Source organism: Saccopteryx bilineata, chromosome 5 (genome assembly GCF_036850765.1).
Source record: "Saccopteryx bilineata isolate mSacBil1 chromosome 5, mSacBil1_pri_phased_curated, whole genome shotgun sequence".
Classification (NCBI taxonomy): Eukaryota; Metazoa; Chordata; class Mammalia; order Chiroptera; family Emballonuridae; genus Saccopteryx; species Saccopteryx bilineata.
The window spans coordinates 205448145-205466165 of record NC_089494.1 but is presented as its reverse complement, the minus strand read 5'-3'; the positions used below and the strand labels follow the sequence as shown (position 1 = coordinate 205466165).

The window sequence follows — 18021 nt, the reverse complement described above, 5'->3', positions numbered from 1 at the left end:
TATGAAATTGGAGGGAATACAAGTGAAGTCTTTTTTTAAAAAAAAACAAACTCGTTTATTGAGGTACAACTTGCATTTAACAATTCCCTATTTTAAAGTGTACTGTTCTATGAGTGCTAACAAGTGCATACCGTCTAGCTGTCTTGAGACCCAACCACATTCAAGATATAAAGCAGTTCTCTCACCCAAAAACTCCATTAACAATTCCTTTCCCAGTCCCTGGCAACCACTGATCTTTTTTTTCCCCATGTAGTTTTACCCTTTCTGAAATGTCACGCGAATAGAATCAGATAATATGTAGCCTTTTGTTTCTGGCTTTTGCTATAGTGCTTTTGAGATCCCTCTGCATTCTTTTCTGTATCTGTAGTTATTTCCAAGAATACCTTTTAGAGAACTTTTAGAACAGCGATGTTTTCTCTGAACCTATGTACCCTGATTGATCTATGTCACCCCATTAAAATTAATAATAAAAGTAAAAAAAGAAAAGAAAGAAAAAAAAAGAACAGCAGTCCCTATCATTGACCAGAATTCAAACCTCTCATAATGCATTAATCATGTCTTACCGGCTCACAGTGAGGTCTGTGCTTGGTTTGGCTTTGAAGAGAGCAACGACTACCTTCCCTTCTAGAAGTCTCTGAAGCTGCTGAAACAGCACTCATTTATGGGGAGTAAAAACCACAACAAAGAATGAGCCTTGTTTTGTTTCCTTATTTAGGATTCTTTAATTTCAAGTAATGGAAGTCAACACAAGCTAGATTAAGGAAATGGTAAGGCTTGTTACAACATTGCAGGTATGGCTCCCATCTCAAAGACATCAAGTGCAGCCAGGCTCTGGGGCAAGCCAGGGAGCTCAGCCAGGAAAAGGAAGCAGGACTGGATTCTTTCTTTTGTCTCCGTGTCTTGGCTCATAGGCTTCATTGACCTCTCTCCTGGAACTGGCTTTCTCCACATTCTCATCAATACTATGGTTTCCCAATAGTCAATAATCAGACATCCTTCCCTAATCAAGTCCACATTAAATGTTGCATGTGTATTGCTGGAGGGGATAGATAGAGTCATGTAATGAAAGTGTTGCAAACATTGTTATTTGGGGTCCACTCACTTGAATTGGGTGGGGCTTGGGGAGATGGTTTACCCGGAAGAGGAACTCATTGAGAACTACTCAAAGATTATGAAAAAAATTTTTTATTCTTTAATTTTTACCATTAGGCTACAATCTATTACTAACCTTTCTTGGCCCAAAAATTGGTTTTCAACTCTTTATATATTCAACTTAGAAAAATAGAAGAAAATGTTGACATAGTTATTATAATGAAATCTAAGAACATATGGTAGTTTTACCTGCACTTCACTGGTTGTATTCATCTTTATCTGGTTATTTTTATTTATTGTATGAATGTTACATTACTGTAGTCATTTGATCCAAATACTTCCATGCACATAACCCAAAAATATTTTCAATCCTTGTCTTTCTAAAGACTGATTTAATGATTGTATTTTCTCATTTCTTTCTTGGGGACTTCTTTAGGAAGGGTTACTTTTCCCTGAAAATTAGTGACCAGCAGTTCTTCTCTGAGCCACAGATGATCAGCATACAAGCATTTTCAACACAGGTAATAAAGATACCATGCTATTAATAATTTCACATGCCTACCAATTCTCAAGCACAAATCAAGGTTTCTTGTAGTTGTAGAAAAAAGGATTGAGCTGAATTAATCTTGTCTCAGTTTTCTCATGGAATATTTTTAGTACTTGCAGGCAATAATCACAGCAGCAACAATTGCTAATACATATATAGTGCTCATTGTAGTGTTTCTGATTTAATGCCTATGCCATCCCTATGAGGTGTAATTACCCCCAATTTACAAATGAGGACCCCAACTCACAGTGGGGTTAAGTAAGTTGTCTGGTGACACTGCTAATCAATAGAGAGCTAAGATTTGTGCCAGTAAATCTGGATACAGATTCTGTCTTCTGGACCATTGCGTTATGGTGCCTTCTTTTTCTATAATCGAGTCCAAAACTAGCCCATCAAAATAATTTGAGGTGTTCTAATTTTTAAGACTCTTCATATTTTAGAGAAATGAACTTGTTTTGTCTAAATATTTCTCTCTCTGGGATATGGAATTGTGTTGGGTACTTGTGCCTGTCTATCATACAGCTGGACTGCATTTATTTTAGTTGGCAGTAGTTAGAGGTCCTTATTGAGGATGTACTTATAGAGTTGAGAGATCCTTATTAAGGATCTACTTAAATGTTGTGCCAGTGTGGTCATTTGCCGTGCATTGGTATGAGGAAATCACGGTAGATGTTGAAAAACTCAGTGTGAAATTTCTTCTCTTCTCATCACTCATCTCTGTCAAGTTGTACTCATATGTGTGGAGTACATAGAATGGTAGAATCTCTGAGTCATTGGACTTGAGGGATTGAACAGCTGAAATGTGCAGAGAGAATAGGAAGAGAGATAAATTCTTAATTGTGAACAGCAAGAGAATAGGACATCATCATGGGAAACCAAAGCTACCTAAATATCCAGATTTCAGTAGTGTGTTACTTGTGATTCAAGGAAGGACATGAAGTTACTGTTTTCAAACTGATATTTTTATATCGTTGGTCCAAAAATGAAAAGACCATGACCATGGATAGACTTGCACCAAAGTGACTGCCGAATGGCATGAAGAGCCCAGCTCAGCTCTTCTTGATGACATGCTCACTTTAGGGATGATTGGAGTAGAGGAATGATAACAAATTGATCCTCATTCATTTGATCTTAGGGTTGGGCTAAGAGTATTTTTTGTTTGTTTAACTATAACTAAAATGTGGTCTCTGTAAATATGGGGAAGAGGGCGACATCAAGCCTCTGGATTTACTGACTTAGATCTTATTCAGTTATTAAGCTCAGAAGTTTGTTTTTGTTGTATATGTGTTGTGTGTGTGTAATATAGTTACTCTAAACGGGTGAATAAAAGGCCTCGTGCTGGCACGCACAGGTGGCTTTCTCATGGAGGTGGTGAGTTCCCATGGTGCCCTGATTTTTATTTGTTTTCCCAAAGTCAAGTGAGTAAATACTGAGGGCACATTTTTATTTTATTTATGAGAAACTTTCATCATTTTACCTCTTCAAAAATGGAATTTTAGAAATGAATTTTAATTTATTGTTGTTCCTTTACATTTCTGTGATATTTCAAAGCAGTCTTGAGCCTCCCTGGGATTTTCTCATGTAAAATAATTCAATGTTTTTCATTTATGGATTTTTGACATCCCCTTTGACCTCCCCAATTTATAATCCAAGGGGCCTTTCATTCCCATGTGTAGAATCACAGCTTTTGAATTTTCACTGGGGAATTCTAAGTAGCTATTATCTAGTTTCCTATTATGTGATTATTATAATGATGCATCAGTTAGACATTACTTTAATAGATTTTGAAATTCCCAGGAGGCCAGGAAGGCTAGTTTCAAAAGAAAACCATTTTTATTAAAGAAAGTAATGTGCTGAGAAAAGTCCTAAATGGCTCAACTTGAAATGATATAAAAAACTAATATAATGGTTTTTTTTTGGCTTCTGGCCTTGATTGTGTGTGTGTGTGTGTGTGTGTGAGAGAGAGAGAGAGAGATTTTTTTTTATTGTGGTTCATTAACTTTTATCTTTGTGAAAGAACATTTATCTGCCTACTCAAGTTTGTCAGAGAAAACCTGATAGTCCTAAGGAAAATATATTAAATTTTGCTGTATTAGCAGTGCCACATGAATTAGTCAGGTGGTTGCCTTACTCAGACCATGATCTTATCAGGCTTTATAACCTGAGCAGGGGTGGGCCCTTTCAAGATATGGAAGAGACAGCTTAAAGCAAATGACTGGGTGGGACCAGAAATAAGCGTGAATTCAGAATGCAACAGTGTTTTACTCCAAGTCAGCATGCTGCAACACGAACTAGAATGAAGTGCTCAACTCCTAACACAAATGCAAAAATTCCGAACATCTTATTAGTCTCTCTTGGCTGCAGACAGCTGGTTGGGCTGCCTGACACTGAGCTGATCGCAGTTACAATGCAGGGCGTGTAGTGTAAATCAAGACAGCGGGGACTTCAAAGCTGTGGAAGCAAGCAGCTCTCACTGATGACCTCTGGTGAATACTGTAGTCCTGAAGCAGCTTGGGAAACCTCCAGAACCAGAGATGTGAAGTAACCTTATTTGCTGTAATTACGATGACGGATCATACCTTTTGACCAATATGTTCAACGTGCAACAGCTTGGCACTTTGCTAGAACATCTAGAGTTCTAAAAAAAGCAACAGAATATCAAGTAGATTGCATACAACTGCTCCTAGTCCACTGGATGGTCGTCCTTTTTTCCTGCTAAATGGTTTCTCTTCTTCTCTCTCCCTTCATTCTGCAGCCCCCCTATGTGCTGAGAAATGAGGCGCTCCACATTAGCAGAGGAGAGAGGGGAACCATCACCACCCAACTGCTTGACATCCGAGATGATGACAACCCGCAGGATGTGGTGGTGGGAGTGCTGGATCCCCCACGGCATGGCCAGTTGCTTCAAACCCTTCACTCCCCCGCAACTCCCGTCGACCAGTTCCAGCTAGGTGAACTCTCCCGGGGCCTTCTCCACTATGCTCACGATGGCCTACATAGCACCTCCGACGTTGCAGTCTTGCAGCTCAGTGATGGACACTTCTTCCAAAATATACTGTTTCACATGAAGATTGTGCCCAAGGTAGGTGGCAGTCCCAGAGCTACACTATCATTGCTCCTAGATGTTAAGTTTTTTTGCTGACATTCTTTTGCAATTTCATAAAGATATGCGTGGCTATTTATTCAAACATTTATTAAGCGCCTATTATGGAGATACTTAGAACATTCCAAGATTAAGAGAACACATTACCCAATCCCAGGGACAGTATATATTTAGTTAGGAGCACCTTTGATCTGAAAGACCTGGACCCATGTTCAAAAGGTAAGCTTTTGAATCTTTATGTTGATTTGCTTCCATAAAACTGCCTCACTGTTCACTGACCCTTTTGTCTCCTGCCTGAGCGTGATCATAGGAATCAAGTGCACCCCTGTTCTTGTCTGCGCTTCTAAAACAGCGTATGCAATAATTGAAGCCCATAACCCAGTTATCGTAATGGATCAAGAGGATGAGTTCGGCCTCTCTGTTAGCCCAGCTGGAGTAGGGAGAGGGAGCTCTCTCCTAGTCATCATAGGAGTCTGTGCTGGGGGGTAGGAGCCATGTTTCTCAGGCTTGTCAGTCCCATGCCGCCTCTGTTATGTTTCTGCCATACCTGTGAGCACCCACCCTATTATTTACTTAATTTTTTTTTTTTTTGTATTTTTCTGAAGCTGGAAACGGGGAGAGACAGTCAGACAGACTCCTGCATGCGCCCAACCGGGATCCACCTGGCACACCCACCAGGGGCGATGCTCTGCCCACCAGGGGGCGATGCTCTGCCCCTCCGGGGCATCGCTCTGTTGCGACCAGAGCCACTCTAGCACCTGGGGCAGAGGCCAAGGGGCCATCCCCAGTGCCCGGGCCATCTTTGCTCCAAAGGAGCCTTGGCTGCGGGAAGGGAAGAGAGAGACAGAGAGGAAGGAGAGGGGGAGGGGTGGAGAAGCAGATGGGCGCTTCTCCTGTGTGCCCTGGCCGGGAATCGAACCCAGGACTTCTGCACACCAGGCTGACGCTCTACCACTGAGCCAACCGGCCAGGGCCTTAATTTTTTTTTTTAATCAACTTCCTTTTTTACTGTGGCCTCATCCTCAAATAATACTTTTGAAATCATGGACTTAATGTAGAATTATGCTTTTTTTCTATAATAGTAAATTAATATTTAATCATTTTACAAAATTTCATCCATGTACTACATAAAATATCTTGGATACTACTACTGAGATAGCTGTCACATGTGGGAAATGCTGGGCTAACTCAGAGATCTATTGAAAAATATTTTCAAAACCATTTATGGTTTGGTGGTATTTATGAGATTTTTATTTTAACTTACTTATTTTTAATTTATTCATTTGGGGGGGGTGGAAGAGCAGGAATCATCAACTCCCATATGTGCCTTGACCAGGCAAGCCCAGTGTTTTGAACCGGCAACCTCAGTGTTCCAGGTTGACGCTTTATCCACTGCGTCACCACAGTCGATTTGATGGTATTTCATTAGAAGCTCTTTTCTGTATGGTAGCAAAAATGGCTCTTTCCCATGGTGGCAGACTGAGAAACGTAATTATTTTGAAACTTTTCATTCTAAATATCAGTACCTAATGAAGTGTCATTACTGATCAGCTACAGAGACTGATTTGAAGAAAACAAGTTAGAAATCTCTTCTCACTTTCTCACCAGTGATCACTCAGAAGTTGTGATTGATCCTCGTGAAGGTGAACACCTGAATCGAAGACGCTTTGCTAGCTAGTTTCTCAGGCTCTTGTCTCATTATTTTCAGCTGCTGAAAACAGTGATGGGAGAGAGATGGGAGCCAGTGAAGGCTGATTATGAGACAGAGTTGGCAGATAGCCACCTTGTAGTCCTAATTATCAATCGCCCTGGGAAATGAGTTTTAGTTCTGAAGAAATAAAGTCTAGACAGGCATGGAAAGTTCTCTTCTCTTCTTGGTTTCTTTTTAAAGATTGTTATAGGACTTCGGTGCAACCCTAGCAGCTGCCCTTCTTACTGTGGTCTCAGTCTTCATGTTTGGAGCTCATTCAGTGTATTGCACAATCATTTTATGTGGTATGGCCCAAGTTGAAGGGTATTTCTTGGATTTTTGCTGCTTTGACTACCAACACACAATAAAGAAAAACAGAATTTTAATTTAAAAGTAAAGGATAAGTACAGAACTTGAGAATCCTTGTGATGCACATAACTTGGGAGTCATGTTGGTATTTGTGGAGTGTGTCCCTGCTTCCCCCTGCCATCCCTCCATCACCTGTCGTGCTTACCTGTCCATCAGGTGAGCTAATGGCTTATAAGCCAATGAATTGGGATAATGAAACCAGTGATCAGAGAGAGCCCCAGCATCCATCAGGATGTGCTACTAATAAATTTGACTCAGTAATACTGATACTATTTTTATAAATATATAGTATATTTTTAAAGGAATTCAAAGTACTTTTCCTCTTGTATTTTCTGTGGATCTTTACAATATCAGTAAAGAAGATTAGAATAGAACTTATATAACATTTCTTTTAAAGAAAATTCTGTGGTTGGTGGGTGTTTTTGTTTGTTTTGTTTTTTAACCTTTATTGAGCACTAATGCTTGTTGTGAGTTATTTCATTTTATCTTCATTTTCTGATGCTTGTACAATTATCATCTCTTAATTTTCCAAAAGGGGAAACTAAAGAAGGAGATTTGAAAACATTCAAAGGGGTTTAAAAATATTTGTCTTTTATAAAGGTATTTAAATGCTGGAGTGCTGATTTCAGTTCAGGTGTGTTCTGGCTCCACCACACTTAGCCTCCTGGCTCTTTTCATTCTGCATGTATTTCAGTGTTTTGGTCATATATATTCTTATCCCTTGACGGACAGCATGGAGACAGTAATTTAGTCATTTTCTCAGTGTCCTATTCAAGCAGTATAGAGCCCAAACCTCCCAGAATCTTCTCTCGGGACTCACCACATCTTCTTACAAGTGAAGCTGTTTATAATCATAAGTCTGCTGGAGCCCAAGAAGAAAATAATGCCTCAACGTTAACAATTTCCAGTAGCTGTATCGTCAGACATGACTGATATCTTTGTGATAGCTGTTTCTGAAGATGGGCAGCCACGTCCTTTTCCCGAGGCTACCTGTGTATGAGATTGGAGTGAGGCCAGTGACTGGCTGATGTCCAGCTAGTGTCTTGAATGGAATGGCCAAGGAGTTTAGGTCCAATTTCTAGTGAGTGGATGTACTAATTAATCCCAGTGTTGTTCAACAGAAAACTCCGCCTGGTAAGATAGATGGAAAGGGAACGAGAAGTAGAAAAAGGAAGCTTTGTGAGAGCAGACACTATTTCAGTCTTACTCTCGAGCCAGGCACATCTTAGGAATTTAGTACTTTTTGCTGCATGGATAGATGGATGTGTGCAGTAGTTGAGTGAGGCTGGTGCCTGTGTCCTGTCTGTGAATGGATTTCCTGTGTCTGATGAGAAGCCTTCAGAGCACCTCTGCTGATGCTGGTGGGTCCCCTCTGGGACTGAGGGGAGGCGCTGTCAGGTCCGCTCTGGTTTCTCGAATTCTACATCACTTCCCCCAAACTTAAGTTCCTATCCTTGGCCTGGCAGGGAGTGAACTTGACTGTCACCATCCAGGCTGATACTGAGTGGCTAAGGAGAAAATAGACCCAGGACTGATGTTGAAACATGTTCTGTTGAAGGGAGGAGGCAAACGAAATTAAAACAATTAAGAAGTAATAAAGAATGCTCTTCTGAACAGGCTTTCATTAATGAGGTAACTTACCAAACCCAAGCCTGCTACAGATATGATTTTAAAGCAATTCAGCATTTAGTAAGTGCTGAAAATGTCGGTGGGTTTCTCTCCACTGCTGGCCTTTCAAAGACTTGCCTTCTTTTTCATTAATTAAGGCATCTCTGGAAATCATTTGTCTTTTTCCACGTTGGCAATAAATCTGATGACCTTTCTGACCTTGTTTGTTGTTTGAACAGTTATTTTCTGCAACTGAGTAATGCTTTGATGTTAAAAGCCTCCAAGCGTCATGCTATGAACTGAAGGGAAAATTCTATTACCGAGCGTCCTTTCTGGCTGTTGGACCTTGGTAAGGCCCATGTGCAGCTAAAAGCTCTTCTGTGCTTTCTGTCTATTTTCTTGAAAGCTCTCCTCTTACTGGTTGTCTTGCAGGGACACAATTTGATCATAAGGATGTTGGTGAGAAGTATAAATATCAGTGGCACACAAAAAGTTTTTATTTTTCTGAAAAAAGAGTCTATCTTATAAATAAATCCCCACCACTTGTTAGAGTTTCACCTTTTTTGAACTTAAGTTGTTCAATTTAGTCTTATAAGAAGCATCGTTCAGAGTATACATTCAGAAAAGTCTTTGTTGCTTATAAAAAATTTGTCTATTGTTTATAAAACAGTTGAAATCTACATGGAGAGAAGTTTCTATATTCTTGACTTAAGGGAGCAAAGCTTCTTCATACAAACATTGACAACCACAAAAACAGTCCAGTTATCTTTCCATCATTCTTCATCTTGGTAAAGAGCATCGGAGGTTAGCCTTGCACACATGCCCCACTGCACATGGGCCTTCCCTAAAATCCACAGTCTCTACAATATTACATTTTCAAAGCTATAGCATAAGTAAGCCTTTGCAAATTAAGATATATTTACAGAATAACTAAAATGTTAGGGGTAACATTGATATAGACTATATCCAGTTATAGTCATTTCCTATTTAAGTTAAATTTTTTTTTTTTTTTTATTCTGAAGCTGGAAACGGGGAGAGACATTCAGACAGACTCCCGCATGCGCCTGACCGGGATCCACCCGGCACGCCCACCAGGGACGGCGCTCTGCCCACCAGGGGGCGATGCTCTGCCCCTCGGAGTGGCGCTCTGCTGCGACCAGAGCCACTCTAGCGCCTGGGGCAGAGGCCAAGAAGACATCCCCAGCGCCCGGGCCATCTTTGCTCCAATGGAGCCTTGGCTTCTGGAGGGGAAGAGAGAGACAGAGAGGAAGGAGGGGGGGTGGAGAAGCAAATGGGCGCTTCTCCTATGTGCCCTGGCCAGGAATTGAACCCGGGTCCCCTGCACGCCAGGCTGACACTCTACCGCTGAGCCAACCTGCCAGGGCCTAAGTTAAAATTTAAAAAAATATATTTTTCTTAAATATTTTGGCCATCCAGGCTGATACTGACTGAGTGGCTAAGGAGAAAATAGAAATATATTAGGAAAAATATTTATTTCTTAAATATTTAGGGTCGGGGTACACTATCATTTGAGCTCATCATTTTGTTTCAAGCTTTAATTTGGAAGTTGAGAGGTTTTCATTGTATTAGTGGGATTTTTTTTTTTTTTTTTACTACAAATGAAAGGCTTGGGTCCTTACTTTTGGTTTACAACATTAATATATTTTTATTTGTAATACAATATATAATGACTAAACTTTATTACCAACATTTCTGTATGCTTATTGTTCTATGAAATGAATTAGAAGAACTTTTTAATTTAAAGCACTTTTAATTATGGCACCATAATCTCTTGCTGGGATTTCATTGCCTTGTGATATAGTACCCTGAAGGATATATAAAACATCACTAAGCAGGCAGGAGATTAGTCAGCTGATATTAAGGCTGATTTCTTGAGTTTATAGGGATATATGCACCATTGTGCAGAAGAAAAAGAAGAACTACAAGGAGATAAAGAAATTGCAAAATGTCAGACCTACTGGGGAAATTAGGCTATAAAATTTTTGCTTTTTTTTTCTACTTTGGCTGTAGAAGAGATGTTGTATAGCTTTCTATTCATCTCTTCTTAAATCTTCCCTGGACCGTCTCAAAAGAGAGCAACTGAAAAAACCGTCTTCATCATAATGAGTAGGGAAAATTATCCTTCATTTCCTTAGATAGTTGTCTATTTCTTCTTAAGTAATATAAACAAATCAGCAGAGGAATATTTATTCTTATAAATATTATAAATGTGTAAATATCCTAAATGTCTATCTGTTGAGTTTTTGGAGAATCATTCTTGACCCATCATGATCTCTGTCCCAGGCCTTGTGTCTCACACTTCAGCATGACACCACATCTCATGGGGATCTTGTTAAAATTAATGTGGGAATGTATCAAACTAAAAAGCCTCACAATGAAGAAATTATATCTACAAAATGAAAAAGTTAACCTGTGGAATGGGAGAAAATATTTGAAACCATATATCTGATAGGGGATTAACATCTGAAATATATAAGGACCTCAAGCAACTCCATAGCAGAAAAGCAACCTGGTTGAAAATGGGCTAGGGACTTGCCTAGGTATTTCTCAGAAGACGTACAATGGCCAACATGTACATGAAAGGATGCTCAACATCACTAATTAGTGGAGAAATACAAATCAAAACCACAGTGAGATATCGCCTCACACCTGTCAGAATGGCCCTTATCAAAAAGAAAAAAGATAAGTGTTGAAGAGGGTGTGGTGAAAAGGAAACCTTTATACACTGTTTGTGGGAGTGTAAATTGGTGTAACCATTTTGAAAAACAATATGGAACTTTCTCAAAAGTATGGTAATAGAACTACCATATAATCCAGCAGTCCCACTTCTGGGTATAGATGTAGTCAAAATGAAATAAGCATTTTGAAGAGATATTTGCACTGCTATGTCTGTTGCAGCACTATTTACAAAGTGCCAAGATATGGAAGCAACCTAAGTGTCCTTCAGTGGATAAATGAATAAAGAAAAGATGGTCTATATATACAGTGGAATGCTGTTCAGCCTTCTAAAACAAGGAAATCCTGCCGTTTGTGACAGCATGGATGAGCCTGGAGGACATTATGCTAAGAAAAAGAAGACAGACACGGAAGGACACATGCTGCATGATCTCACTTAAATTTGGAATCTCAAAAAGTTAAACTCATGAAAGCAGAGTAGAGTGGTGGTTGCCAGGCGTTGGGAGTGGGGGAAATGGGGAGATGTTGGTTAAAGGGTACAAAGGTTCAATTATAAGGGATGAATAACGTCTGGAGATCTGATGTACAGTATGGTCTCTATACTTAATAATACTGTATTTTATACCTGAAATTTGCTGAGAGTTGATTGTTTTTACCACACCAAAAGCATCATAACTATGTGAGGTGATGAATACCTTAATTAGCTTGATTGTAGTAATTATTTCACAGTGTATACATATATCGAAACATCACATTGGACACCTTAACTATATAGTTTTTATTGGCCAAGTGTACTTTAATAGAGCTAATAAAAAATAAAATGCAAAGTTTAATTCAGAAGGTCTGATTCAGAAGACTGGGGTAGGGGCCTAAGATTCTGAACTTCTAATAAGCTTTCAGACGTTGCTGGTCTCTGAACACTGACTTGGAAGGGACACTGTCTCCTAAAAATTTATACTCACACAAAAATTATAGGGAATTGTGTTGAGAAAGTGTAGTCAAGATGAAAATGTAGTAGGAAGACATCTGGGATGTGCATTTGGGTCACAGTGCTTACTTGTGTGGAATATGAAAAGCCACACTGCCTCTCAGTCCAAGGTTGTGGTCATTGATGTATGACTGATCTCCGTGACCATAGTCAAAACTGACAAGGCTGCCTCTATTCGAAGTATTTCTAGCAATTAAGACACCTAGGTCCAAGTGAATTATGCGATTTAAAACCTTACTAGAGCAGTGGTTCTCAACCTTTCTAATGCTGTGACCCCGCAATACAGTTCCTCATGTTGCGGTGACCCCAAACCAAAAAATAATTTTGGTGGCTACTTCATAACTGTAATTTTGCTACAGTTATGATTCGGAATGTAAATACCTGATATGCATTATGTATTCTCATTGCTACAAATCAAACATAATTTAAACATAGTGATTAATCACAAAAACAATATTTAATTATATATTGAGAAATATTTATTACTAATTCCAATAAATAACATTTCACCATGGCATAGCATGGGTTTAAATATAACAACAGTAATATAACAGTAAACAACAGTGCAATATTTTGCAACAGTATGCTGCCAAATTCAGTGAGATGGTTGTGGTTGCTTCTTGCTTACCAATTCAGAAATTCTTGGGGCAGTCTTTGCAAGGGCACAGCGAAGATCATTTTCCACAACAAGTCTACTTTGGTATTTAGACTTGATTACCAGCAAGCTGGAAAACCCTGTTTTGCAAAGATATGTTGTTGGAAAAGGAAGAAGAAGGCGCAGCACAGTCTCAGACAGAATAGGATATAACCGTAAACACTTAATCCAGAATTTTGTCAGTGGCATTGTAGAGAAATCTGTTCTCACTGCATCATTGTTAATTAGGTCAATGAACTCTTCTTGCGCTGTCTCCGGAACATCTTCAACTTTCACTGTGAATGGACTTCTGGCAAGTGCAAATTGGGTGGTCAGGTAGATTAGGAAAGTATGATGAAATTTCGTCTGCAAGCATGTGCAAATGTTCTTTCACAGAAGTCGAGCGCCTTAAACAGTCGGCTGTTTTGGCAACTGTGCAACGAGCTATATGCGCCAACAATACTCTGTTATTTCACACTGAAGTCAGATGGTTGTCAAGAGGAAAAGTTTAAAAACGTGTCTTTGAGCTTCGTGATGAACTGAAAACATTTTTTAATCAGAAAGCAAAACCGCAATTCAAAGCACTTGTTTAGCGATAAAACTGAGCTGCAGAAAATAGCTTACTTGGTGGACATCTTTTTCATCTTGAATGACTTAAATTTATCACTGCAAGGACCAAATGCAACATGCCTCAATTTGTCTGAAAAAATTAAATCATTCCAAATGATACCTCAGCTTTTGAAAAATAAATTGGATAAAAATAAAATTTACATGTTTCCTACATTATCTGCCTTCTTTGAGGAACATGACATTGAGCCAGACTTCTATCGGAGGCAGATCTTTTACACTGCAGAATCCGCACTGCATATTCCTCAGTGTGAGGCCTCTTTCAGTCTATTGGGGGTGGCGGATTCCACCTTTGGAATTTTTCTGCTCTAGGAAAAGTTCTAGCGTGAAAAAAATTAAGCAACATGCTCTATATTTGAGCGGAATCTGCTGCAGCCTCCCATTGACTTGAATAGGAGAGGAAGAAATGTGTCGGAAACTGTCATTTCTCTGCCTCTTATTGAAATCAAAAGGAGGCTGTGGCGGATTGTGTGGTAACCCGAGATTCTCGGGAGCTCTCTTCCACAAAATCCACCGCACTCCCAATGAAATCAATAGGAGGCGGATTCAATGCCGGAAACCGCTGATTTCAGCAGTTTCCTCATTCAGAATATGGGAAAATAGTGGGAGATAAGGGAGATAATTATACATTGGGGAACAGTGTGAACTACATCTTATAGTGGTCTCTTATAGTATAAATGACTGATGTAGTTCACACTGTGTAAATGTATGGTGCTTTGTGTAAGTGTAAACTGCTTTGTCTACTGTGTAATGATTACACACAAAGCACCTTACACTTACACAGTATTGTGTGTATGGTGTGTGTACTGTTTTTACATTATTAACCTTTTTTTACACCAGCAGGCTGTCTCACAGGCTCTCTTGGCTCTCCGCCTCTTACCTCTCCGCCTCCTAGGCTTCTGTCCTCCGGGGCTTGCTGCACCTGCCCACTGATGACGTCAGCAAGTGCCGGACACACGTAATGCGCTGCTATGGTCTGTGGAGCATGTCCCGTCCCCCCCCCCTTAGGCCCCGGACGGATGATGCAATCACATCTGCGCATGTCCGCAGGCATTCAGTTTGGAACGCATGTCCATAACGGTGTGCATTCAAGCTGAATAGCACTGCTACAGACGGTAGTGCAGCTTCTCAGCGGCTAAAGCCATCGGGAAATATGTATTTTCCGATGGCTTTAGGTGACCCCTGTGTTTTGGTCATTCGACCCCCACCGGGGTCGCTACCCACAGGTTGAGAACCGCTAAGAGTCCTGATAGATGACATGCCAGGTTCTTAACACAGTTTGATATTTTGTAAATAATATTCTGTATCAACTGTGAAAGAAGAAAACTGGGATTTTGCTCCTGGGCATCAATCACAGGAGAAGGTGCCTTTGCTGCTGTTCTCCTGAGTGCTGTTTGACTCAGTTTCCTGGTGACTGGTGAAAATGGCTATGACTGCCTCCCAAAAGGGAAACAGCTGTCTTGTCAAGTGACTGGAAAGAATACTTGTGTCAGTCTGTTGTGAATATTCCCCTCTGCAGAGTGCTGTTTATCTGTTCTCTTTACTAGCCTGTTTAAAAGTAAAAACAATACAGTAATGTAACAAAATGTCCATTCTGAAATGCTGTATTTTATAATATCAGATTTACTGACTTACTTTATTTATTTATTTAGTGAGAGGTGGGGAGGCAGAGACAGACTCCCACAAGCACCCTGACCAGGATCCACCTAGCAAGCCCCCTAAGGGCGATGCTCTGCCCATCTGAGGCTGCTGCTCTATTGCTCAGCAATGAGCCATTTCAGCACCTGAGGCGAGGCCATGGAGCCATCCTCAGTGCTCGGGGCCAACTTGCTCAAACAGGCATGGCTACAGGAGGGGAAGAGAAAGAGGAAAGAGAGAGAGAGAATGGAGAGAGGTGGAGAAACAAATGGTTGCTTCTGTGTGCTCTGACCAGGAATCAAACCCGGGACTTCCACATGCTGGGCCAATGCTTTACCACTGAGCAAACCGACCAGGGTCATATTTACTGACTTCTAAAGTATGAAAACAAACCAGAAACTGAACACTAGCCGCCTCACTAATCTCCTTCTGTGGAAAGCATCAATTATGAGGCTTTTGAAAGGGGCGTGCACATCACAAATCAGAAGTGGCAGCACTGTTTAATGACATTAGCTTTAGCAATTATGATGGTTGCCTTCTCAGGAGTGCCAAATGGGTGATTTCTCCAGTCAGGTATTCCCAGCTGTTGTTTCTAAAGCTTCACTTTCAGTCATGAAGACCTGTCAGTTCAGCCTCAGTGGTTTCTGGAATCTATCCATTCCTACTGCAATTACCTTCTCATCTTCTCTCCTCTGAGCCCATTAGAAGAACTTTCCAGATGGTCTCTATAGCTCCAGATTCACCCGAGCCGTAGTCCCTTCCACCTCTGGCTCCTGGAGGCTTTCTATACCCCAGATCTGATCATCCCATTTCCGTCCCAAAGATGCATGTTGCCTTTACAGTGCCTGCAACCTAAACTGAGTGTTTTAGCATAGCTTTTGCCTTCTACTAGCCAACCTTAAGAGAGTGTCACTTTTCTTTTTTTTTTAAACCTTTAAAAAGTTGTTTTATTATGTATTTCGGGTGTAGAGCTTAATGGTTAGACAATGACATACCTTACATCGTGTTTCCCTCAATGTTTCCAGTACCCACCTGTCACTATACATGATTATAACAGTATTAATGACTATATCTCCTTACTTCTCCATGACTATTCTGTAACAACCAATTCGTGCTTCTTAGACCCTTCATCTCTTTCACTCAGCCCCCCAAGCCCCGCTCCCCTCTGGAAACCACCAGTTCAAGAGAATGTCACTAATCATTTACCCGCTCACCCAGCCCCCTGAACTTCACTTGCCCACACGCTTCAATATTTTCTTAAAGACACAGTGCTTTGTCTCGTGTCTTTGCTTAAGCTGGGCCCTCTGCTTGGAATCTGTTTCAGCACTCCCTACTCAGCCCACAGGAGAGCCTTTCTGAACATTCCTTCTTCAAAGAGGAAATCTCCTTTTCCCTTTATTCACCCACAACATTCTGCTCAAGTGTCTTATAGGGTATCACTTGAGATGCATCTTCATTATTTATGTATCTTTCTGTAACTAGATGGTCAGTTCTGAAACTAAAGCTTTATTTCAGCCATCCTTACATACCTTAGCCTTACTCTAGCAAAAGAGCTGGCATATAAAGGTGCTGAACGAATAATTCCTGAATGTGGGTAAAGGGCCAGGATGGAAGGACAGGTAGATGGACAAATGATAGAAAGAAATGAAGAAACGTACTCATCCTGAATAAAGTAAGTTATTTGCTCATGATAAATTAAAAGAAAAATCGGGAAAATATATATGTACATATACACACATACATAGGAGATCGTTAATGCGCAGTTAGAGGTGGCAATCTCCTACACAGTCAGAAATCTACATAGAACTTATTAATCATTCAGCTTTCTGCATAGGAATTCCTGACCTAGGTTGCAGATTCCCAAATGTGGAGTTGACCCTTGAACTACACAGTTTGAACTGCACCAGTCAATTGAATGCACAGGTTTTTTTGTTTTTTTTTTTTAATCATCTATAAGTGGACATGTGTGCAGTTCAAACTTGTGTGTTTTAAGAAACAGTTATAGTTTATAATATGACTATAGTTCATAGTATGACTCTAAAGCCATGAATCTCTCTTATTAGATGATCTTTAGCAACGTAGGACCTGATAATGTGTTTTGAAGGGCTGATATTTTCTTACTTGGTTTGGACTTAGTTCTGTACTCTCTCCTTATTCTAGAACGACAGAGGTCTTCACCTTGTGGCTAGTTCAGTGGTGTGGGTTCCAGAAGGGGGAATGCTGCAGATTACCAACAGAATCTTACAGGCCGAAGCTCCCGGTGCCAGTGCCTCTGAAATCATCTACAAAATTACACCGGACCACCCCCGATTCGGTAACCCTTTCTTCCTTTGTCACAATGTCATCATTGTATTCAGCAGTCCTAGACTTTTGTGTGATGCCATTGCAGCACGGTGGTGATCCCAATGAACTTGACTTTCTGATACCTCATATCCTTTTTAAAAATGGAATAATCAAAATAGCTACCACACTGTACACATATTATATACTAGGTAGTATGCGAGGTAATATACAATATTATATAAAAACCTAAAATTTAAACTTTTTTTTTTTTTTTTTTGTATTTCTCTGAAGCTGGAAATGAGAGGCCAAGGAGCCAGCCCCAGCACCCGGGCCATCCCTGCTCCAATGGAGCCCCGGCTGCGGGAGGGGAAGAGAGAGACAGAGAGGAAGGAGTGGGTGGGGGTGGAGAAGCAAATGGGCGCCTCTCCTATGTGCCCTGGCCAGGAATCAAACCCGGGTCCCCCGCACGCCAGGCCGACACTCCACCGCTGAGCCAACCGGCCAGGGCCCTAAAATTTAAACTTTAAAAACAACTTTATGTTTCAGAAAATATAACTTGCTAAGAGTCACCTCCCTAATATATGTCAGTTCAATTTCAAAGCTCAGACTCTCAAACTCCATCTTGTGTCCCTTCTAGAGTGTCACTAGACTTTGTTTTATTAAATTTATTTTATTTTTTAAAAATTGACTTTATTGGAGTGCATTGGTTAATAAAATTATATAGCTTTCAGGTATACAATTCTAT

At 40.3% G+C, this 18021-nt stretch overlaps 1 protein-coding gene across 2 annotated transcripts in view; it reads left to right on the top strand.

Moving 5' to 3' along the window:
* Positions 1-18021, top strand: part of FRAS1 (Fraser extracellular matrix complex subunit 1) — a 514100-nt gene that overhangs the window by 339866 nt on the left and 156213 nt on the right. For both annotated transcript variants that reach the window (XM_066279180.1, XM_066279181.1), the window contains 3 exons: positions 1529-1613; positions 4395-4721; positions 17154-17307. In XM_066279180.1, coding sequence (XP_066135277.1) covers positions 1529-1613; positions 4395-4721; positions 17154-17307 — 566 coding nt within the window. The remainder of the gene's footprint in view (positions 1-1528; positions 1614-4394; positions 4722-17153; positions 17308-18021) is intronic.